General features: G+C 39.6%; 1 protein-coding gene across 1 annotated transcript in view; it reads left to right on the forward strand.

The window, feature by feature from the left end:
* Positions 1–26,500, forward strand: part of LOC311300016 (uncharacterized protein) — a 187,266-nt gene that overhangs the window by 83,100 nt on the left and 77,666 nt on the right. Inside the window, exons 9-10 of the mRNA XM_084424072.1 lie at positions 3,771–3,907; positions 3,994–4,020. Of these exons, the coding sequence (XP_084280198.1) occupies positions 3,771–3,907; positions 3,994–4,020 (164 nt within the window). The remainder of the gene's footprint in view (positions 1–3,770; positions 3,908–3,993; positions 4,021–26,500) is intronic.

Here is a 26,500-nt window from a genome sequence, read left to right on the forward strand (position 1 = left end):
GGTGGAGTAATAACTACTTTTAATGATCGAATTAATGCTACACTGTAAAAAATTTGCTGTAGTTATGCAGCTGTTTGCCAGTAACTTACTGTAGATTTAAATTGATGTTATTTACTGGCAACAATTTGTTCAAAGTTAAATGAACATTAAACATTAACAAGTCTTTGTCTTTACAGAAAAAAAACTATAAAATAACAACCTAATGCAAAGCATTCTGGGAACCAGAAATCTTCATCAACCTTTTTCTGTTTTTTTCCTTCAGATTTTGGTTCCCAGAATGCTTTGCATGAGGCTGTTATTTTAGTTTTATTCTGTAAAGATACAGACTTGTTAATGTTTAATGTTCATTTAACTTTGAACAAACTGTTGCCAGTAAATAACATCAATTTAATACTACAGTAAGTTACTGGCAAGCAGCTGCCAGTAATACTGTAATTTCTACAGATTTTTTTTTACAGTGTAGATGTTTTGCTATAAATTACAGACATGGCATCAGAGGACTATCTCTTATTTTTCTCAGTTATTTTGCTTTATTTCCCGATTCAATCATAGACTCGTTCTTACACTAGAGCTCGTTCACACATGCGCACTCTTCAAAAGCGACGCTTTAAAACTCTTGACAAACTAAAAGATGTAAATGACATTTGTATGTTTTTTTAAATAAAATATATACTGTAGGTTGTCCTGAATGTCAGCTTGCTTATTTGTCTCAAAAGTATTTATTATGTCATGCAAACAAGAAACTGCTTCTAACCTCAACTTTGCGATGCTGTAGCGAATGTTCATTGGAAATATGGTTTCAGGAAACACCGACCATTACGGTGTAAAAAGCAATCATTCGGGCAACAAGACGAACACTACTGTACTCTTAATACTAAAAATACTTCAATGCAATCTGAATATTTCAATACAATTGTAAGGACCATCCATTAGCCCAATGACGGAATCCAACGGCCTGGCGAAGGTTTAAAGCGTGTATGTCTTTTCAGCGCTCCAGTGATGTTCACTTAATTTATTGGAACTTAGTTTTAGTATTACTTTAGCTCTATGCGTAATCTGACTCCAATTTCAAATGATAATCAAATTTAGATCGTATTTCTGATTAGAAAATAATCATAAATATTGATTATGAATTAATTTAGATCTTTGATTATTCTGATTATCCCATACTTTCAATTATTCGTTCATCACGGACCTAGTGTCGCTTTGAGACGTCACGTCGCGACTGCGCGCTCACGATCACAAACTAGCCAGTCCTGAAATAGTCAGAGGGTGCAGTGCAAGTATTTTACCCTATGCAGCCGCTCACTGCAGACCCATAGGCGTAATTTTTTATAATATTTGCAGCGTACAACATGCTAAGTCAGGGAATAGTCAGAAATCAGGAGGTCTTCCTAAGATGTGCCCCATGGTCCATTCAAAGTGCCTCCAGTTTGATCTATTCTGGACAAAGTTTTGCGGAAACACCTTCAACATTTCAGAAGAATGCAGAATAAATCAAGATGTAACATTTATTTGTCAGGTAAAAATATATCATGCCAATTACAGAAGTAAATTATTAAAAGCCAATTCAAAAATATATGACATCATTTACTCAAAGATGACTCTAAAAGTAAGCAATGTTTTCCTGACAAAGACACAGTAATGTGTCAGGGCTTTCCAACCGGAAAGCACTGAAACATCACTATGGGGGATGATCCTGGTAAAAGAGTCCCAAAGGTTGCTCTGTTACCTCACCTTAAATATCAGACCAGAACAACAGGGGTTAAACAAATGTTGTTTAGAGTTGTTTGGGCCAATCCATGTACCCGAGGGGGGTAGCACCTGGTTTCTTGGGATATCGTAAAGAGATATCAGCCAGAGAGATACAGGATTATCCTAAGTTCTCAATCTTTCTCATTAAACCAATGACTGCAATGAAATTAAGACCATTTTACCAATCGCACTGCGACACTTAAAATGATACCAAACATGAAAAGGAAAAACAACATATTCACAAGATACACCATATGTGTTATATAGACATTCTTAATGAACTTTCAGTGCCTTGAGGAAGGAGAGGGGGGATGAGTTGAAGTCAAACAAGGGGACAAGGAGATAAGTTTGGGCAGGACAAGGTTCTGTGCTCTGTCTTTGCTATCTGCTGTCCAGGGTGCATTTTATGGCTTTATTGCAGGGTGCGTTTTGTTTTAGCAGGAAAATCAGTTCTTACACAATCAATAACTATAACAGAGACGCAACTGGCACCAGTAGTGTTTGTATGAAACGAGAGAGAGCGGGTCCACAGTGTGATGCGGCTCCAGTGTTGTGTGTCCAGCTGTGTGTTATCCAGCGTTGCTGTTGATGACGTCATTATCTGGGAATATCAGACCTCGGAATGTCACGACTGACCAATCAGATTCAAGTATTCCAGAGAGTGCTTAGCTTTATTTTGCCCATTATATTGGGATTATAGTTTAGCACATTGAAGTAAAAAAAAAAAAAGTTGTTTATTATTTTTGTTATACAGGGAATCTTGCTTTTGGAGCCAAAGCTGTTCAGTCTACCACATTCGGTGATGCAGCAGTAGCTCAAAGGGCTGTTGATGGCAACAGGGATTCATTTTGGGGTGGTGGGTCATGCAGTCACACTAATGGGGACAGGAACACCTGGTGGAGAGTTGACTTGGGGAAAGCCTACAAGGTAACCAGGGTTAGCATCACTAATCGTGGAGATTGTTGTCCAGAGAGGATAAATGGAGCTCAGATCCGTATCGGCAGCAGCCTGGAAAATAATGGCAACAATAATGAGCTGTAAGTATTGTCTCTCTCTTAATAATTACACAAATAGTTAGAAAATTACTAAATATGATAACATTACTTTGAATAAATCCTTTTAATATAAAAGCTTGCCTTTGACAGAAGTATATTTAATAGGGCTGCACGATTAATCGCAATTTCCATGTAATCGCACTTAAATCGAGTTGGCTTATCGCGATTTTAAAAACGGAAAGGCTGTGATTGTTTGTTATGTGCAGCTTGTCAGTGACGTACGGCTCAGTAAACGCTGCTCACTCTGAAAGCACTGTGAGTTTGAGTCACTTATAACGTGCATTTGAAAAAGCAACACGTGTCAAACATCTTTCCAAACATGAGAAGCATTTATGAATCCCTTGTCCAACAACAGACAACATTTAATAACATGCATTTACTCCAAACTCACTTCATAACGACAGTTGAGCTCCTCCTTCTGTGAGATGATGAGCTTCTTACACAGAATAAGGCAGTCGTGTGTTTATTAGTCATGTTTAATCAATCAAAGCGTTTCAATCTTCTGTTTATTCAGCAACAGCGATGATGACCGATAGGGATTTCCTGGAATGATGTGTGTTATCATACTTCTGTGGGGCATATTTGGCGTGTGTGTGTGTGTGTGTGTGTGAGACGCCCTCTGGTGTTCAGATGGATATGTGGTGTGTGTGTGTGTGTGTGTGTGTGTGTGTGTGTGTGAGACTCCCTCTGGTGTTCAGATGGATATGTGGTGTGTGTGTGTGTGTGTGTGTGTGAGACTCCCTCTGGTGTTCAGACGGAGTGTGTGTGAGACGCCCTCTGGTGTTCAGAGGGAGCATTTACTACCAATCATCTGCTGCACTGACAAACTGCGCATAAAATAATCGCAGCCTTTACCAAATCGTGTGCGGTTTCAGTGCGATTAATTGTGCTGCCCTAATATTTAACATGTTTCATGCAGTTTTGATAAGCCCCTCTCTATTTCTCTGTGTGTCTTCACAGGGCTGCAAGTATTGAGTCAATCCCAGCTGGAGAGACAAAAACATTTGAGTTTAAGCCTATTAGGGGGCGATATGTCAACATTTTTATACCGGGGCGCAGTGAATATCTCACACTGTGTGAAGTCGAGGTGTTTGCAGGTAAGGGACAGAGAGAGAAGACTCTGTGATAGAATTTGTTTATGTTCTTATTAATGTGTGTATAACTGTTATTATTTTATTAACAGACACACCAGCGTACACTTGTGTTCCAAGTGAGTGTTCTTCATTACTTTGAATGTTGTCAGTAACAAATAATATAATATTATGTTGTTACTTAATATATTCTTACATATAATATTCTTACTGAAAATGTGATAACCAATAAGGGATAATGTGAATCAACACAGTTGTTATTGTAAAGTAAACCCTGAAAGGCTGATCAGGACCCCGTCTTATTAAACTGCTACTAACCACAAATAATATTTTTTGGACACAAAGTATTTGAAAAAGAGTTGAAATATTATATTAGCTCACTTGTAATAAACGTAAAGCTTCTGTGAAGAAAGAATATCCCTAGCAAGACAAACCTACAAGTTCAAACAAGACAAATATTTAAGGGATAATGTACAGTCATGTACAACAAATTAATAATTACATGAACATATTGATTTGAGATGAAACTGTTTTAAATTCTTGGCCGTTTATTATCTTAGAATCCATTATGGTGTACAAAAACAATCATTCAGGCAATAAGACGAACACTACTGTACTCTTAATACTATTATACCTCAATACAATTTTAATATTTGAACACAATTAATAACTATAACAGAGACTCAACTGGCACCAGTTGTGTTTGTGTGAAACGAGAGAGAGCGGGTCCACAGTGTGATATAAGAAACATTAAAGAAAGGCCGGCTCCAGAAACCCGGATGAGCTGTGTGTTATCCAGCGTTGCTGTTGATGACGTCATTATCTGGGAATATCAGACCTCGGAATGTGGCGACTGACCAATCAGATTCAAGTATTCCAGAGAGCCGTGTAATAATCATTTGGATTACATATTTTAGAATTATTTTGCCCATTATATTGGGATTATACTTTAGCACATTAAAGTGAAAACAAGAAAAGCTATTGTTTATTATTTTATTTTAAACAGTGAATCTTGCTCTTGGAGCCACATCTGTCCAGTCTTCCACATACGATCAAGAAGAAGCTAAAAATGCTGTCGATGGCAACAGGAATTCAATTTTGAGTGGTGGGTCATGCACTCACACTAATGCGGACAGAGACCCCTGGTGGAGAGTTGACTTGGGGGAAGCCTACGAGGTAACCAGGGTTAGCATCACTAATCGTGGAGATTGTTGTGCAGAGAGGATAAATGGAGCTCAGATCCGTATCGGCAACAGCCTGGAAAATAATGGCAACAATAATGAGCTGTAAGTATTGTCTCTCTCTTAATACTTACACAAGTGGTTGAAAAACAAGTAAATAAGATAACATTACTTCAAATAAATTCTTTTAATTTGACAGAAGTACATTTAATATTTCTCTGTTACTCTGTGTCTTCACAGGGCTGCAACTGTTGAGTCCATCCCAGTTGGAGTCACAAAAACATTCGAGTTTAAGCCTATTAAGGGGCGATATGTCAACATTTTTATACCTGGGCGCAATGAATATCTCACTCTGTGTGAAGTTGAGGTGTTTTCAGGTGAGCAATAAAAGGAGAGAGAGATGATGTGTAGACATTTGTACTATTTACACTATGTGTATGTTGCCTTAATAATGGTTTTCTGATTTCATTGCCAGATTAAGTGGAATGAGAGGATGTTACGCCACAGTCCACTGATCCTACAAGCAAAATGCCAAACTTCTGTTTTCTGAGCAATACTAATATTGCACTTTTTTCATTGTTTTCATTTTACCTATATGCACCTTTTATCCTTAAGATAAATAAGTTTCAGTGCACATTCAGTAAAGGTTTTAAATGGTTTTAAATGCACCTGATTCTTAACTCGTTTGATCCAGGGGTTTGTGTATTTACCCATCTTTCCTTATCTTTCTGCTTTCTACATCAATAAAATACTACAGCATTGCATGTTGTATTGTATGTTTCTGGGTCAAAAAAGAGGCATATTTGGATATTTACAATGAGGATGAGGTATAGTGTTACATAGCTACCCATCTAGGGTTGAGGAGCTGATAACAAAGTAAATAAGAATGACATTTTACAAAAAAGAGAAAGAAAAAGAAAACCATGGAGAGAACGAGGATTTCCAACCTTCTGTCCCAGAATCAACAACACAACCACCAATTCAACCAATATTAACTTTCAATTTTCTGTTATATGTAAAAAAGGCACAAAAGCAACAATAACCAAACCAGAAATATCAAAAAGAATAATAATGAAATTAGGGGCAATAGCTTCAGGGGGAAGTCTGGTCAAAATAACAAACAAAACACAAAACTAACTACCCCAGAAATCTCTCTAAATTACCTGGAGAAAGATAATTCAGAATTATAATTTACATAACTGTTCCCTCTCTCCCTGCTTAACCATAAACCGGAGAAAATCAGGATTACAAACAAAAATTGCCCGGTATGGGCATGGAGACCAACATAAAAAATGCAGATAAAGGTTTTTATTGGACATCAGCAAAAACAATATAAATATTGCTATGGCTTATTTTATATAAATTTATATACGTTTTATAAACACAGGGCTACATCGAAACAATGGCATGAAGCGATTAATAACTTCTTATGAAGCATAAAGTCATCAAACAGTGTTTTGAGACAAACTAATGACATAACAAAAGAAACATTTTAAGTAGGCCTACCAGCAATATAATATAAAATGTGTTTCTAGTCAGTTTGGCGTCTAACAGCTGAGGTAAACATACATTTTTTATTGGCTTAATTTTTGATAAAAATAATATTCTTGTGTGACACTCGTATACATTTTTCTGCAAGTTATACAAACCAACAAACTACATAATATCATAAAAAGACTGGGACTTCGAGTGTGTAATCCTTCGGGCGGTGTGCGCCGGTATACAGTGATGAGATGTACAGTTCCGGTGAGAGGACAGCAGCTTTTTGTCCTATACCCGCAACATTATTAGGGAACCGCAAGCAAGTTAACAAATTTCTTAAAGCTAAGAATCACTCTTACTCTCCCAGTTATTTAAGACAGCTCGAGAGGTCTCTCAAGTGGTTAGGAGTTGCCAGTAGGGGCTTGTGATGCACTAAAGAGACAGAGAAGTGCGCAAATCTTTCAGGAGAGGAAGAATGTTTTATAAATGTTTAATGACGAGCAGTTAATCAAACGGTATCGTTTGGACAGAGCAGGCATCATCTTTGTAAGCGCTGGTTAATTGTTGGGCTGAACTTGCCTTTTATAACATGTTTCCGCTGTTCGACTAGTTCAGCAAGCAGTAGCGCTTCTTCCTCTCTCCAGTTCGGTTTTCTTTTGGAATCCAAAGTGGCTGATTATATCATAAAATCTATAGTTATGGTCAGTTAACAGCACACCGGTTAAAAATGTGTAATTAAGACATGGTGAAAAACATACTTATCTTTCATTTCCAATGTGTATATCATAATGTATTCTGTTGAAAATGATGTATTGTAAAATGTGTGTTGGATGTAAACTCCTCTTAGGAATTTCACCATTCAATGTGAATTTATCTGATAATATTCTTAAATAAGGAAATGTATTAAGTGATTGGTCCATGCCTATGTCATCATAGAAAATCCTGTTTGTGGCACAGCAAAGTGTCGTGAATCATCTCTAAGACTGACACTTAAGATTTAGTCCTACACTTCACTTGAATTATGACTGAGATGCTTGATAACATACTTTTAAACACAGCTTTGAGCCAATAATTGTTTTACTCTTAACCCTTAGACGGTCCTCGGTCATTTCTGACCGAAACATTTTCTGTTTTGAATTTCTAAAAATCACAGCTTCATCGGAATGTTATGAAACTTGGTGACTTTTATGGCATTAGGTATGTGAATACAAAAAAAAAATTGAGGTCATGATCCGAGCATGCTAAGTGGTCGTAAAAAAAATAGTGACGATTTTGGTCTTTGGTCAAAAATGACCGACCCATAGGAAATAAATGGGAAATTGACAAAAAAAAATAATTTCTCAGAATTTTTGTGTGTACAATCTACAAATCGGCCTCAATCCTAAAAAAAAGTACACCGCTGTAAAGGGGTGACACTCTACAACATCAAGAGTACAAAAAGACACACCCACCCACCCACACACACATACACACACACTTTTATACACATAAACACCAATAAATTTTGATTACAAAAAATCTGTTTTGAATTTTTAGAAATCACAGCTTCATTGGAATGTTACGAAACTTGGTGACTTGTATGGCATTAGGTATGTGCACACACAAAAAAATTGAGGTCATGATTCGAGCATGCTAAGTGGTCGTAAAAAAAAAATAGTCACACTTGTGGTCTTCGGTCAAAAATGACCCCCATAGAAAATGAATGGGAAATTGAAAAAAAAAAAAAAAAAAAAAGAAAAAAAATTTTTTATTATTATTTTACAAAAAGTGTTATAATTGAATGAATTGCATTTTTTGTTACAAATTCTGTACAAAAAAAAAGTAAATGTGTCCATAAACAGCTGGGGAATTCACATGCCTCTCCATAGAGAACTGTAGATGCCATCTAGTGGTTACACCATGCTCCTACGCTTTCTCTCCATACTCTCACCAGATGGTGCTAATCTGCTTCAAACATTTTTTTTTTTGAAGGCCTAGGGTGCTTCTCAATATCCCTCCTCGTCTCCTCTCTCCTCCGTCCTCCATCCTATGACCCGGAAACCAATCGAGCACAGCCATCTTGAAGGACATCTCAATTCTCTAATTGCACCGCGAGGAGTCGAGGATCGAGGAGTGAGGAGGCTTCCAGAGGAGTCATGAGCGAGGATACACAGGTGTATCCTTTGCGGAAGAGTTTTATCGACTAAAACGTGACGCACGTATAAATTCTCCTCCCCCTTCACATCGGTCACAATCATTTTGATTTATACTTTACTTTTGCAGTTTATATAAACCACACACCTCACATATTTCAACAGGGTATCTTTCTTTATTATTATTTATTATGAATTTCTTAAATAAACAAATTTCAACAACATGAGGGCAGATCATCTGAGCGCTGCTGATGACGCGATGAAGTGACGCTCGAGTGATCAAGGATTCCAATGTATAAAAAAAGCTTTCATTCGATCCCTCCGTCCTCGTGTCTTTTCCTTGCAGCCTTCCCTCGCATCCTACAGGGGGCGGAGCTGAGACGCGAGGAAAGGAAGCGAGGAGAGGAAACGAGGATGCACAAATAAGAATTGAGAAGCACCCCTAGACTCTATATTAAACTAAAATACTGAATAAATAAAAAATAAAAAAATACATATATATATATTTTTTTTTAATTAATTTCAATGGCAAAAATAGACCATAAATATTGCATAAATATTAATAAATTCAATAAAATGATCTCAAAATACAAAATGAAAAAGAATAAATATTATAGAACAAAAATAAATTGCATTGGTTTTACTGGGATGGAGGAAGTTTCATTTTTAGGCCTCCGGTCACTTCTGACTGGGAAGGCCCAGGATGTGACTCCGAAACGAAGACCGTCTGAGGGTTAAGTCACTTCTAAGCAGTGTTCTTGCGAGTAATTCTCAGAGGCTTGATAAACACGGGCCCAGTTCTGAACAACTCTTTGCTTGCTTTGGAGGTCAGCAGAAGGGAAAGGGTGTCTCCAAACAGAGGTTGGCCACTAGATAGTTGATGCCATCGTCTTGGCATATCAGTCCCAAGGTGTGCCGTGTGTCTTTCCTTGGGCAGATTCAAATCTGTCCCGTTTCTGCATTGGTAATGGTTCCATCCCTGTCTAGGCAGGACCTACCGCAGGGATCTTCCATTATAAGCATTGCCCCGAGGGTCAGTCGTGTCCCTTTCCATCTGGATTCGGCAAGCTTCCCCAGTATTATCCAACCATCCATGGCTGTATAGGGTAAACAGAAAGGAACAGCAGCCATCGTCCTTCCCCTCGGACAGTTATGTTCTTCTGTCCCACCGGGTATGGAGGTCTATGCGACTAAAAAAGGAAGGATCAACGGTTGTGCCGCTATCCATAGGGATCCCAATGCTTCAGTCTGTTCTGATGTAACGTAGAACGTCACTGACTGATAGGGAATCTCCCCATTACTCATGTTACGTTACTTCCCGCCTGCCACAACCACTGTACTACTGCTAAATGGCCAGGACCCCTGTCTCAGCTCCTCTGCGCAAACTTGAATGAGCTAGTTGCATGCTGCCTTATTTACCCGTATGTACAGGGAGTGGCTTACCACCAAATCTCGTTCACCAGTGTACATTGGCTTGTTTTTGTTACTAATTGATTGAAGGTGATTGGGCTCTCATGCGAGATCTCAATGTGTCAATCAGTTCTGACGTGATGTCTCCGTTCCCTCCTTCAGGGATCCATTAAAGGATTAGTTCACTTAAAATGACTTTTTTTTTTTCATCATTAAATCACCCTCAAGTTGTTTCAGACCTGTATGAATTTCTTTTTATTCTGCTTAACACAAAATAAGATATTTTGAAGAATGTTGGTCACCAAACAGTTGATGTACCCCATTGACTTTCATAGTATTTTTTTTCCTACTTGTATCTTCTCACACGGATGGCAGCGGACGGCAGACTGTCTTTCGTTCACTGCTCGTTCATCTGGACAGATGAGATCAGACTCAGCTCCTGCCTCATTTACAGGGTTAAATCACAATGCTCTGATTAATAACAGCTTTATCAAAGCACTGAATTAGCATCAGTTTGAGTAAGTAATGTCAAAGCCATGCTGATGATGTTTGCACGACTGAGCTTGGTAAATAATAATGCTTTTACTGAGGTATTTTGAGTGATGTGTTTCACGCTCTTGCCCCTCAACTAGAGTGTGTGTCTGTGTTTCCCTGAACTCTGATTACACTCCTGATATCTGCCTTCTGGGTAAAGGATCTAAAAATAATCTGACTTGTATAAAAAAATTTTTTTACATCACTTTACTTTCAGGAAATAGATTGTACTTGCAATTGTACTTTTTTTTTCTTTTTTAAGTATTTATGTCTTTGAATGTATGTGATCAGTGTTTTATGTGAGGCACCATGTAAGCTCAAACGAATTGCCCCACGGGATAAATAAAGCTCTAAACTAAAAAAACTAAATCTTGAGGCATTGCTTTATGTGAGGGACAGATGAATATTCGTCTGTTGGTACCCCACTAAAATGACAGTCAGAATTCTTTAAGTGATGTTTCCGAAAATGTTTAATACGATTACACACAAGTAAAACACTGTAAATAAAACCAACACAATAACCAATATGACAATAAAGTGATTTACATCATACAGTTACTAGGTGATAATAATTTACATTATAACTTTTTTGCTTAGATGCACAATACAGTGAAAAAATGCTCTGGATTTTTTTAATTACTTTGTAATCATTGTGCAAAAAACAGAAAGCACAAGCGTTTGTGTCAGGTTGTTGTGTTAAGGTTAATATATGGTACAAGACGAGAAAATAGTGAAAGGACAAACAGTGAAAATCTATCCATTAGACAAGAAGTCCGACATGTCATAAATATTGATATAACACACAGGGAATGTGTAACCAGTGTTCGAATTGAGGGGGGGCTGGGGGGGTCCGGGACCCCCCATAAGCATCAAGGGACCCCCCATAAGGCCCAAAAAAATTACCTCGGGGGGTCCCCTGGTTTTTCATTAAAACTAAAATAATAGAAACATAATTTATTAGGTAATATTAGAAAGTACGCTCCTATTAGAAAGTAATTCAAATTAGATTTGCGTCTGAAAAGACGCTCAAATTTATAAACAGATACATTTTATTGATCGTGCCATTTATATGCCAAAAATTGTTTTTTTTTGTTTTGTTTTGTTTGCGTGTAAATGATACACACTGCAAACCCCTTGGGTAGGATTAGGGGTGTGGAGTACGTGCGTATTACACGCCATAAAGTGCATATCAAATGCACGCAAAAACTATTTTTGGCGAATAAATGGTACGAGAAATAAATTTTGTGCTATAGATAAGCACTTTCACGAGAGTCTGGCAGAGTGGATCCTCATTTTCACCTCACGATGACAGTAAGATAATATTTCTTTCTTTTATGATTGTTTGGTAATTTACTGATCTGAATAGAATTTCGACATTAACGGTTGTCCGGGACATGTGCGTGTGTTTTTTAAGGGACAAGTGAAAGAGAATTGTAGCCTACTTGCCCAACCGGACAAATGCCCTGATTAAAACAATTTTCAATATCAAAAAAATAAAATAAGAAATAACGTAGGCCTACTCGGTTAGGCTACTAACGTAACCTCAGTTCCCTGAGAGTAGGGAAAGAGTATAGAGAGTACAAATTAGGGAAAGAAATGCCCTTTATAAAGCTAAAAAAATTATTCTGATAAGAGTGTTTTCCAACACTGATGTAATGACACATTGACAATTTAAGTTTGAAGGGAGTAAAGCCTCTGTTTAGGCTGGAAATGTAATTTTGACAAAAGAAGAACTTTTATTTTAAATAAATCTTAATTTTAAATCAGCCTACATTGTGATATTTCATCATATTATCATGCTTAACACTGAGAATTTGAATAATTGAAATGTGATGATCAGATGCAGATATCTAAATCAGAGAATATCATAGGTTCGGGAGGTTGGCGGGTGGATTATTTAGTTTTAACAGCAGATTCTGGGGACTCAAAGTGCACCAGATTAATGAATTTATCTTTAAAATGTACAAAATTTTCTTACGGGGGGTAACCCCCCGGACCCCCCTAGAGGTACCGAGCTCAATCCACACAAATACTTTATACTTTATTATATGAAATAAATAAATGAAAATATGTATATTATTAGTTTTTTTTTTTTTTTTTTTTTGGGGGGGGGGGGTTTTTTACCCCCAAGAGCTTTGACACAATTCGAACACTGTGTGTAACGGACATTTTCTGCAGATGCAATAATGGACTAATATGTTTGTGTGTTTCTTACTATAAAGTTAACTTTGTTTGCATATATTAAGTCTTTATATTTAATGGAGAAAATCACAAAAGTCTGTAATTAAGGTTATTAATTTATGAATTATAAATTTATTTAGACAATTATGACGTGATCATTTCCATGTTTAACCAAGACTAATATTGTAGGAGGACATGTAAAGGTTAGGGTTACAGCTTATTAAAATGGGGACTCTTTTGTAATGGATCCATTTGAAGTTTATTTGACAGATATCAGATTAATTTATTTGGTTGGGAGGGCCTTAATTCAACAATAAATGGAGCATAATTTCTGAGCAAAATATTATTCAACTAAACCTTCTTCAGACTGCTGGTTCGTATCAATATTCATATCTATGTTTAATAGCACATTTTTGGTTTGAAATGTTTTGACAGGGAATCATATTTCTCAAATGAATAATATATTGGATAACAAATAAATATAGCAATAGTTTATAAACAATTGCTATTAGTTGTTTATATAAAAACACAATTGTGAACGTGTCAGTGTTTGTTTGGACTTTCAGTTTGAGTTTTGATTGGTTCCTGTTTGCCTTTGTTCTTTTCCCGCCACTCCTTTGTTTCTACGGTTACCGTCATTATCAGTTCAGTTGTATCACCTGTTTAGTCATTAGTGTCATCTGTCTCACCTGTGTTCTGTTAATCAGTGTAATCTGTGTTTGTATTTAAGTTCTGTCTGTTCTGTCAGTCCTGGTCTGATCTCTGTTGTATTTAAGGTGTGTGTACCTTCTGCCTGTCTGTACCTGTTTGCACTATATTGTTAGTAGTGATGGGAAGTTTGGATCATTTTACTGACTATCTTGTTCATCAAAATTAGCGAATCTCTGAGTCATTTTGTTCATTTAAGGGGCTTTAAGTGTTATACTTATAACAGGCAAATTCCCTGAACACATCCACTTGCACAATCGTGATCATATTCTGAATTAAGAAATCATTATAATGCAGATAAAAATAATTTACAGGGAACATAATTACTTTACCTTCCTAGCCTTTTGTTCATTTGTCATGTGACAGACGCAGTGAATGAGATTCTCATCACTAACTGTTAGTAAAAGTTTGTAATGGAACTTTTGACTCCTCTTCCACTTCTTCTGCCTGTACCACTCTGTGACAGTAATATTTTGTTTAAAAGCAGATAACTGCTGAATTGTGAAGGTCCTCTGTGAGGTTGATACATTGATGGATTCCAGGTGAGTTGAATGTTTATTCACTCTTCACTCTACACTCTAACATTATAATTCAAATCCATTAGTTTTCTTATTATTTTTCCCTGATGGGAGTCAATGGCAGCCATTTGAAGTATATGAACCATATGAAGTAGGAAAATTATGAAACTTGGCAAACTTGTGATGGTAAAGCAGAGTAATTTGACAAACTTTGGAGTATCCAGGACAAACCCTATAGCGCCACCACCAGTTCAAATGTTGCATTGAAATGGTTCTAACTTTTGAACCATTTGATCTAGAAAATAAAACGCAGTACACCTGATTCCTCTTATGATGCTGATCACATTACAGTAGCGGCATTTTTGAGAAGTACAGGATTAAGTTTTTTCGCTACTCCTTAAAATTGTCCAATTTTGTCCAAATCGTTTATTTGTATAGTGCTTTTCACAATACACCATTTCAAAGCAGCTTTACACATGCTTCCTGCTCAGCTACTGTTCGGACGCTCTTGCTTACTGCTCCGCGCTTTGCTCTATTGCTTTTACATTTTATCTCCTATTTTTTAATATTTTATTTCCTTTATTTTATTTCCTTTTATCACCTAATTTGAACTTCAGCAAATCAGCACAGTGCTCATACGACAAAGTTTGGATTACTACAAAAACTGAGAATTCTTTTACCCGACCAGCTTACATTCCGGGGAAAGGAAAACGCAATTGCCTCAAGGATAAGAGAAAATGCCTCTTCTGGAATCTACTTGCTGCACCAACTGCCACAGACTTTTACAAAGGATTGCAGTTCTTGAAACAAAATTACTTACGAAACCACCAAACCAGACGGAGCACACAACAGAGCTTCGTCATGGACACCCTCAGCATAGCCGGTGAGTCCCATGAAACTACAGTAGTGCTCGTCGACAGGTAGAGAAACAAGCCGATCAACTTACTAATCGATGGCACAAACAGGGAGCGAGACCCAAAGGCACTCGAGACATCAGATTGTCACGAGCCTCACATATTGCTGCAGTAGCATCCTCTACCCCAGATACAGCTCTGACAAGGATTGCAAACACTGGTCTCCTACCACCGCCTATACATCTTGAGAACAGATTTGAAGTACTAAGGAATGTAAATGAGGAATCCACAAATGTGATGAATGTGATCGAACACAGACTGAATAGGCCAGTAGCTAACACTGATGCTAACTGGCGCTCAAGGTCGAACAGACAGCGGCACTCAGCTCAGAGCGCAGCCGAGCCCAGGACTCTGATAGTGGGGGACTCCATAATCAGAAACATTAGCAGCAGGGATACAACTACGTGCTGCCTTCCACAAGCAACAACTTCTGATGTAAACGGGGAACTTCAGAACATTCTGATGAAACATAAGACTGCTAATCGACTCATCATACATGTGGGGAAGAATGATATTCATAAAGAGCAGTCAGAACTCCTTAAGAAGGATTTCCATGAACTTTCTGAAACACTTAAAAGACTGAAAGTTCAAACATTCATCAGTGGACCTCTCCCAGCAAGAGGAACAAACAGGTTTTCACGGTTACTTGGGCTTAATACGTGGCTGCAAAAAAACCTGCAATATAAAAGCAGTAAACTTCATTGACAATTTCAATCTTTTCTGGAGTCAGAGACAACTTTTTCATCGGGATGGCCATCACCCAAACAAACTTGGTTCAAGAGTGCTAAAGGACAATATCTACTTCTCCCTCAATCATCCTTCTGCAGTGTGTGCCAATCCACTCAATCTGAACGGCACACACACACCTGGACACAGTATGAATGACCACGGGACTTCACTTCAGCAGCAAAATGGACATAACACCACTCCGCCACAACAACCTCTGCTCACGGACTCAATCTCAGCTGAACCCTGCCCACAGAGCTCACCACAGACAGACATATCAGAACTGCTTGAAGATTCAGCACCCAAGGACGACTTCCTGGAAAACAGCCAGGGAAGCCAGGACCGCATATCACAGCCTCCGATAACACCAGAGCAACAGCCCCTTTCACCAGACACTTTTTCCCTCTCTCCAGCATCGCCACTTCTGTGCTTCCCACAGAAAATGGAAGAACTGGTGTATGCTGGAACCAGACTATCCCACTCTTTTGCTGCAAGCCCCCAGATACCAACCAAAAAAGACGGGCACCATTACCACCAAAGCCTGCGGGCCCAGCTCGCCCTCCCCCTCCTGTGAGAGCTCTTTGGCCTCTGCCACAACGTCAGGGCCCACACCCTCCTCCATCTGCTCGAGGTGAACCAAAAACAACTGATACCAGCTCTCAGTGATATGTGTCGGGTCCCCGTTATGATAACAGTAACTTTCTCAAATGTTTACAGAACAAGCGGGAACCCAGTGTGCCTGTATCTTTCTCTATTGCTGTTCTATTACAAGATAGAAAGTCTAAGGCCTTCAATAGCCATAGAGCAAACCAAACTAATCTGGTGCCTATTACACGTCAAACTAATATTGCTGTGGGGAAAAGAAAGTCTGTTAAGTTAGCACTCTTTAACATCCACTCACTTAAAAATAAATCACTTCTAGTCAACGACTTAACCACAAATAATCTGGATTTTATGCTTCTGAATGAAACCTGGCTAGAAGACAGCTGCAGTGCAACAATCCTCAATGAAGCAGCCCCTCCTAACTTTACTTTTATGAGTGTCTGCAGAGCTGTTAAGAGAGGTGGGGGTCTAGCTGCTCTTTTTAAAGATATCTATCAATGTAAGCAAATATCATTTGGGAATTACCCGTCTTTTGAATATCTGGGTATTGTGTTAAAAGGTGCTCCACGCATTTTACTTATCATTATTTACAGGCCTCCAAAATACTCTCCAGCCTTTGCTGAGGACTTTACAGAACTGTTATCAACAATTACCTCAGAGTTTGACTGTTTTGCCATTGCTGGAGATTTTAACATCCACATAGATAGTGCAGAAAACAATATGGCAAAAGAAATCAAAAGTGTTTTAAAAACTTTTGATCTGACTCAGCATGTACATGGACCCACACACAATCGTGGACACACTCTAGATTTACTTATCAGTAAGGGTCTAAACATTTAATCGATTGTTATTAAGGATGTAGCGCTGTCTGATCATTTCTGTATTTTCTTTGATATATTGATCTCTCCTGCCACTGAAGCTAGATTTGTGTCTGTCAAGAAGAGATGCTTAAATGAGAACACTAGTGTACTATTTATGAAGGATATCCTTAACACCAAGCATATCTGCTGACTCTGTTGATTTTCTCCTTGATTCTTTTAACTCAAAAGTTAAAAGTGTATTTGATGATATTGCTCCTGTTAAAGTCAGGAAGAAGAGTGGCAGACAAAAAGCACCTTGGAGAAACTCAACAACAGTGCAAAATATGAAAAGACAATGCAGAAAAGTAGAGCGCATGTGGCGGAAGACAAAACTTGTAGTCCATTATAACATCTACAAAGACTGCATCCATGCTTTTAATATGGAACTAGGCAAAGCTAGACAGACTTTCTTCTCAAATATTATAAAAAGTAATTTAAACAACACACGCACTCTTTTTGCTACTGTAGAGAGACTGACAAACCCCCCAAGCCAGATTCCCAGTGAAATGCTCTCAGACAACAAGTGCAGTGAGTTTGCCTCTTACTTCTCTGAGAAAATCAATAATATCAGAAAGGTGATCAGCACATCCTTGAGTTGCCCTGGGGTTAGACAGACCATCAAACCACCTGAGAAAGTAGTTACTATGTCTGACTTCAAAGAAATTGATGGCAAAATTTTGGAAGAAACCGTACAGCACCTTAAAACATCAACCTGTGCTCTTGACACACTTCCCACATCATTTTTCAAAAGTGTGTTAAACAGTTTAGAAGCAGATCTTCTAGAAGTGGTAAATGCCTCACTACTCTCTGGGAGTTTTCCAAACTCCCTGAAAACTGCAGTTGTCAAGCCCCTCCTGAAAAAGAGCAATCTGGATAAGACCATATTAAGCAACTATAGGCCGATCTCAAATCTTCCTTTCATAGGCAAGATCATTGAAAAAGTTGTCTTCAATCAGCTGAACAAATTCTTATGCTCGAATGGATACTTTGACAATTTTCAATCTGGTTTCCGACCGCACCACAGCACAGAGACAGCGCTCATAAAGATAATAAACGATATTCGCTTAAATACTGATTCAGGCAAATTATCAGTGCTGGTACTACTCGACCTCAGTGCTGCATTTGACACTGTCGATCATAACATACTTCTGGACAGGCTGGAAAACTGGGTGGGGCTTTCTGGGATAGTCCTAAAATGGTTCAGGTCATACTTAGATGGGAGAGGTTATTATGTGAGTATAGGAGACCATAAGTCTGAGTGGACATCCATGACATGCGGAGTCCCTCAAGGCTCAATTCTTGCGCCACTCCTGTTCAACCTGTATATGCTCCCAATGAGCCAAATAATGAGAAAGAACCAAATTGCTTACCACAGCTATGCAGACGACACACAGCTCTACTTAGCCCTATCGCCCAACGATTATAGCCCCATTGACTCCCTGTGCCAATGCATTGATGAAGTCAACAGTTGGATGTGTCAAAACTTTCTTCAGTTAAACAAAGACAAAACTGAAGTCATTGCATTTGGAAACAAAGATGAAGTTCTCAAGGTGAACGCATACCTTCACTCTAGGGGTCAAACAACTAAAAATCAAGTCAGGAATCTTGGTGTGACACTAGAGTCAGACCTTAGTTTCAGTAGTCATGTCAAAGCAATAACTAAATCAGCATACTATCATCTAAAAAATATTGCAAGAATTAGATGCTTTGTTTCCAGACAAGACTTAGAGAAACTTGTTCATGCTTTCATCACCAGCAGGGTGGATTATTGTAATGGACTCCTCACTGGCCTTCCCAAAAAGACCATAAGACAGTTGCAGCTCATACAGAACGCTGAGCAGAACCAGAACATATGAACACATCACACCAGTCCTCAGGTCTTTACACTGGCTCCCAGTTAAATTTAGGATTGATTTTAAAGGAGTCATAATGTAGAAATTTCACTTTTCCACGAGAATCAATGTATGTTATGATTGCATAATGATTGTACACTGGCCGGGAAGCCGATATTTAAAAGTGAAGCGTTTGTTTACCTCAGGGTTTGTAAAATAGGCCACGTGCACGCGCACGAAAAAACGAGATTTTGATTTCTTCCCCCTCTTGACGTCAAGACGGGGGAGGATATACCAAATATGGACACCGCAAACCTATGCCGCGGGAAGCCCGCCCCTCTCCCCCTCTCCCCCTCAGATTCAGTTTAGTCGACTCGAGAAAAATGGAGAAACCGAGTGTAGCCTACACTTGAGATGCTCTGTGGTTGACTGCCACAAACAACATGCAAATGTGTTTTATCTACCAAAAACGGACGAAACTATCAGGGAACAGTGGAGGAAATTCATTTTTAATGACGCTGTCCCAACAACTCTTTCAAGTGGCGTATCGTTAGGTGTGTGCGCTAAACATTTTACACCGGAATCATTTACAAATTTGGGGCAATATCAGGCGAACTTGGCCTCGAAGCTCCGTTTGGGAAAAGGTGTCATCCCAACCATCAGGGACTTGCCAGAAATTGAAAAGGTAAGACTGTGTTTTTATTGCTCTACTGTGGTTAACAAATACCAGCTAACTGCTAATGCGGCTATTGTATGTAACGTTACCTTCGAGGTAAACACGGGGAATGGACTCTACGAATGCTAGCCACATCTTTCCACTTTGTTTTACACTAGCAGCTACAGTAGTGACGGTACAGGAGTCCATGCTCAGTGGCTAAAACTGTTTAAATGCAAGTATAACATCACGTTGCATGTCTAAAGAAGAAACATATTGAATGTCTAAATAACCACAACGTGAAACAAGGCAAAAACACCACATGATAGTAAAAATCTCAAAACCACTGTAAGCTGATAAAAAAAAAAAAACTACATCTCCGTTAATGTAGCTAATCTACATTAAATAAAAGGTAAATTTATGTGGGAGAAAATAGCAACACACGTTTTTGCTCGAACTGATGTTAATGTATGTCTCAGTCAAAATGATTGTCTTTACCATTCAGAGACATCTTGATGTAGACGTGCATCCAACAACTCTACATCTTCCCTTTCCAGCTCTGGTTCAGAGTCCGGCTCAAACATGTAACTTACGGTTGAATCCCATATGTCGCGGCCGGGTCGGGTTCATTGACAACTTGCGCCATGTCAGTTTGTAATGATGCTCAACCCCCCTCCTTCCTGCAACCAATCAACGCGCCCCTCATTTGCATTATTATAATGACCGTCCACGACAGCCAAAACATCGCATCAGATCTCGCGAGACAATAATGCCTTTAGAAATAAGGGTCTGAGGGGCTCTGTGTTGATTTTTTTCCCACTTTTCTTTTTTAGAAGTGCCTGAAAGACTATAATAGAGCATTGGGTACCAAAGTTAAAACAACATTATGACTCCTTTAAAGTATTATTACTGGTATATAAATCATTTAATGGCCTAGGACCTCAATACATTGCAGATATGCTCACAGAATATAAACCCAACAGATCACTCAGATCATTAGGATCATATCAGCTTGAAATACCAAGGGTTCACTCTAAGCATGGCGAGTCCGCTTTTAGCTATTATGCCAGCCGCAGCTGGAACCAGCTTCCAGAGGAGATCAGACGTGCTCCTACAGTAGTCACATTCAAATCCAGACTCAAAACACTTCTGTTAACTATGCATTTAATGAATGAGCACTGTGCCAATGTTCGTCCGACTGCTTGTACTGTACTGTATTTTATTTTTTATTTTTTTTCTAAACTGTTTTAATTATTCTTATTTCTTTTTATTTTAATTTCTTCTATGTAAAGCACTTTGAATTGCCACTGTGTATGAAATGTGCTATATAAATAAACTTGCCTTGCCTTGCCTAGTGTCTGCCACTGGAGCTGGAGGCCACTGAAAAGGAAAAGGGTTATGAACAGCGGGAGAATAAAACTGAGCGGCTGTGGGGAGGCCGCTGGGCCCGGCTGCATGCGGCGCTGCGGCAGCGGAAGCAGAGGTGGAGGGCTGTGCCTCATCGAAAGGTGGTAGTGGACCTGCCATGGCGAAATCTGGAGCTTGGCCCAGGCTCGCTGAGGGCCTGTTGCTGCGGCGACTCGATGGCCGAAGCGAGCCGCGTCCTGTGCGGGAAGACGACGGTGGTGACTGGGCAGGCGAATTTTGAGCCCTGCGGGCTTTGCTCTGCCTGTGGGTTGTCTCGGGAGTTGACTGAAGGGAGACATACAGAGCATACAGCTCCGCTTTACTCATTTTCCTCGAAGCTTGTAAGTCTGAGTTACCCAGCGCTTGCCTCAGTCCAGCTACGGTCCATTTCCCGATGGGTGGGATCGTCGGGACGGCCGAGCGGTAGGAGGAAGCTGGGGAAGAAGATGGGAGTTTTGCTGGGGGCGGCGAAGACTGGTCGTCTTGTTGAGCGCCGGGCTGTTCGGGCCGGTGTGCGGCCGCGAGGAGAAGCCGGGGGGCTCAAGTGCGACGACCGGCGTAGGAGGGATGACCGAGGGATCGGCGGAGTGCGAAGGTGCATCCCTGGTGATGTTTACGTCTTCGTCGGAAGAGGAGCTTGTTTGAGACATAGCTGCTAGTATGCTGCAAAACTGTCAATGGAATGAGGTGAGACTGCTGAGTATATATGCACCTCTTACCATTGATTGCTGAGTGCTCTCCACTTGTGTTAATTATCTGAACGTGCTCCTCCCGAACCTTGTTAATAAAACATCATTTAATGTTGTGAATCTTTCAAAATCTCGATTTATGACTAAATTAGCAGGTTCACTCCAGAGTTCCTACTGGCGGTGCGAATGGACCCAGGAAAACGTTCCTAAGGGAACCATTAGTTCTCGGGGAACCGTCCTGATGGCCAGTTCCTATATCTGAGTTCCTAGAACTACCCTGTGCGAAAGCCCCTATTCATTGCCATCTCTGAACACACTAGTGCACTGCAATACATCACACTTTTCCTTTGTTTTGGTTTTAAACGTGCATATAACCATGGGTGAACCAGCTTGTGGATTAAATCCATGAGCTCCAGGAATTATACTTCTGTAACCAGATGAGGAACCTCCTGTGGGACGTCAATGCCATGCTCACCATGAGGAAATGACCACGCTTCCTATTAAACACCTCACCATCTTCAGTCCAGACTGTGTTTCGTTCACGGCTCGTTCATCTGGACAGAGGAGATCAGACTCAGCAGCTCCTGCCTCATTTACGGGGTTAAATCCCAATGCTCTGATTAATAACAGCTTTATCAAAGCACTGAATTAGCATCAGTTTTGAGTAAGTAATGTCAAAACCATGATGATGATGTTTGCACGAGGTAAATAATAGTGCTTATATACTATGGTGAGCTCTGCATTACACTCCTGATATCTGCCTTCTGGGTGAAGAAGCCTCATTTTTTTTGTAATTTTTTTTATACAAAAATAAAAACAACTTTTGTCTCTTGTTTTTTTTAAGGGAATACAGAACAGAAATCACATATCCGGATTTCTTACCAATTGCGTAATTATTGTATTAGTATTAGTTGACACTACATGGAACATTTGCAATACTGTTTGGGTGTCTATAGTCTGGGTGGTTTATATTTATATTTAAATCTTTTTAATAATTTAAACGATAATAACACTGTTCACCAGTTGCAGAATGACTGCTAAAGTCACAGTACTGGGCGTTTACCAGCAGATGGAGTCATTGTGATGTTGTTTCTCAAACTGCTCCACATTTTTTTCTTTGTTTGACTGGGACAAATACCTGGCAACCCATCAGTGCAGCTCCTCTTTTAGCAGAATTGAGTGAGGAGTGAGAACACGGGGATACCAGCTCTTCAAATGCTAACTATTAATTTAAAAAAGACTCCCTGCTCTATCCCTTAATAATGCTGTGAGTATGAAGAGGAGCTTGATCATCAATGCATCGACGAGAGTGTATGTCGGTGTGTGTGTGTGTGAGCAGGTAATCAGAAGTGTGTGTGATCTTGTGTTGCGTTCCTGTAGCACGCAGAACTTAAAGAGCATCTCTAATGAGCATAACAGCAGCACACACACTCATTATCAAGGTATATAAGTTACAACAATGAGTGGATTGAGCTATATAAATCAGGCTAGGAATAATATATTTACAAATCCCTCTGTAAATGTCTTCATAAAATAACTAGGTACAAGACTGGAAAGTTTGGTGTATATCGGTGCTGCTGAAGTGGAGATTTCGGACTTGGGGAATGAGAGAAAAATCATTTTGAGAAAACGGGCTTTATTCAGCCCTTTTACTTTCACGATTGGTTGCTGATAAAAAGAAAATGACCATATTTGGATCTGACAGCATTGTACAGGAGAGAGAGAGCTTTCCAGCGGTGTGTGTGATGACAGGGAGCAGACAGCGATCGCGGAGCAGCATGTTGATTAAGAACGCCAACTTTTGTTGAATTTATGAAAAATCTACAGACGCAAACAGACAAAGTGTAGTAAAATAAAGACCTAAATGTGTATTTCAGACTTTTTTTCACCACAAGTCTGAGAGAAGACATGTTATTGAAGACAAATATCCAAAAATCTCAAAATTGACCAGTAAAAAAACCCTGATGTTTTTGCCTGCCCTGTCTCGCCTTTAAGCCCCCATTTTCGGCATATAATCAGATTTTAATCTCCTTTAATCTCCATACGGCACACTATATCCTTTTAAGATTTAAGTGTGTTCGCCGCTCCGACTCACTTTTTAAAAGAGCAAATTTCTAGGCGTTGTTTCAAATGCCTATGGTCACCTGCGCCTCATGCAGAGGCCCTCTCGTCGGCGGAGACGTCTCATCCTCTGCGCTTCCGGTTTGGGCCGTGACCATGCGGAAGCTGCCCTCTCTAAGGGTGTGTGATGGTGAGATGTCGCGCACAGAGGATACCGGAGCGGATGAATACGAGCGAGCACACGCCGGCCCAGTCCCCGCATGCCTCGCTCTCTCCCAGAGAAACCTCCTCGCCGGTCCTGTTTACACAGTTGGACCAGTGCCCCTCTCAGCGAGCAGCCGGTCTCTTCTCGTTTGGTACATGACGAGGAGGATGACAAGGATGACAGCCTTTCTCTCGCTTCTCCACGTGCTGACTAGGACCGTTGAAGACCTCAGGCTCGAGTGGTCTTCGCCCGAAGAGCACGCGCGTATCAGATTGGATGAGTGGTTTCTGCAGAGGCGCCGACAGGCCCCTCAGAAGAGGCCTGCTCCTTTATTTCCTGAAGTTCACGACGAGCTAACGAAGTCATGGAAAGCGCCGCATTCAGCTCTTCTGAAGCCTTCCATCTCCTCAACGCTCTCGACTGTCGACGCACGGTTGAACCACGGAGGCGCCGGCACGTGAACCTGGAGCTCGTCTCATAAATGAACCGAAACTCAGTGGTAAGGTAGCCTACTTGCCTCACAGACCTGAGACATATATAGAAAGCTTGAAATGTCTACTTTTAAACAGAACAATTCAAAACGAAAGAAAACTGACTGTTCTTTGCTTATGTAATTCGTATGAAATTCTCTCTGGCGCGTTCACTACTGCGAAGATCGCGAGTCAGCATCGTCAACTTCAACTTTGCAGCCGACACTGACACAGAAAACACTTGTTTATTAGTAAACAATTAAAATGTCTCCTGCTATATTTTACATATTCATAATCATTAATTTTGCCGGTTCTTTGTGACAGCTTTTAGGTGCTTTATTGGCAGCGCCACCCTTACATGTTACATGAACGCATCAGCACATGACATGGAGAACAAAACATGGAGATGCATTTTGTTTGTGTTCAGACTTTCTCAGTTGTCTTTAGGCGCGATGTTACGAGGACACTGCTAATAAAGTTGTGAGTAGGCCTACACATTGGATTCACGTTTATTATTATATTTAAAAAATACCCCAGTTTTTATGCCGGTCGTATCATTTTATTTTGTTGTATTTATCCGCCACACCTTAAAGGTCGGCCCGTGAAAATATTGTCTGATATTAAACCGGTCCGTGGTGCAAAAAAGGTTGGGGACCGCTGCTTTAGTTGATTAATGTTTCTCGCTGAATACTTAATGTGGACATTCTTATTTGTTTTACAAGAGTGTATAGAAGTTTCCAAGCAACACAGCAGTAATGACTTTATGAACTTCTTTACTTACAAGATTGATAATATCAGGGAGAAAATTATAACTATGCAACCGTCTACAACAGTATCGCATCAGAGAGTGCATTGTAGTCTCCCTGAGGAAAAATCGATTAATTTATTGCTATAGGAGAGGAACCGACAACTTGTATGTTAGACCCTATACCGACTAAGCCAGGGTTCACCAATCTCAGTCCTGGAGGGCCGCTGTCCTGCAGAGTTTAACTCCAACCAGCTCCAACACACCTGTTTGAAAGTTTCTAGTATACCTATTGAGACCTTGATTAGCTGGTTCAGGTGTGTTTAATTGGGGTTGGAGCTAAACTCTGCAGGACAGCGGCCTTCCAGGACCGAGATTGGTGAACCCTGGACTAAGCTAATGAAAGAGATGCCAGCTGTCATTGTGTAACGAACATGATGCACTGATTCAGATGATGCACTGAGTCACATGATGTGGGGAGCACATGGCTTAAGAGAGTTGGCAGATGGCAGTTAGAGGGTAATGCCTTGTGCAGTAGGAAGTTAATCCCTGCATATCTCCAAAAAACCTGTGAGGTAAAAGGAACCTTTCATTGCTTGCCTTGGGATTTATGGACCTTTTGGAAGTTGCTGGATGTTCAGGGAAATTACCAATGGTACAAACGACAATGGAGGACAGATCATTTGTCTGACTGACTGACGGGACAAAACCAAACTAGTATTGTTTTTTTTCTTATATTCTTATGTTGGGTTTGCCAGTTGAGTGTCCATGGGACTGTGTAAATATTGTTTGAAGTGCTAAAAAAAACCTCTTTCTGAACTGCACAGTGGACTGGTTGCTCAGTGCTGGTCTGAATGGACTTAATGGTCTAAGAACATATGAACTCTAAGCTACTATGCTGGATTGAGAACTCAGTTAAGAACTGTTAATGTGAACTTGTGAAACTGGTGGGTTGCACCCCAAATGAGTTGAAAAGGAATGAACTGAATTTAATTTTTGAATGAACTGATTTCTTTTTGTTTAAATATTTTGTCATGTTAAGTGGGCCCAGAATTGGGAATTGAGTATTTTAATTTCTGGGATCCTTTCCTTATAAATTGAATAATTTTTTGGTTTCTTGTTTTTTTTTTTTTGTTGAACTTTGCATTTTGTGAATCATTAATGCTTTCCCCTCACTGAATATTATTTTGCTAAAAAAAAAAAAACCCGAATAACAGTTTCTATGAATTGAGCCTGTTGATATTTGTGTTAATTCTTCATCCACATATTAAGGGTTCATTTTTTTT

The sequence above is a fragment of the Rutilus rutilus genome (genome assembly GCF_951802725.1).
Source record: "Rutilus rutilus genome assembly, chromosome: 11".
NCBI classification, from domain to species: Eukaryota; Metazoa; Chordata; class Actinopteri; order Cypriniformes; family Leuciscidae; genus Rutilus; species Rutilus rutilus.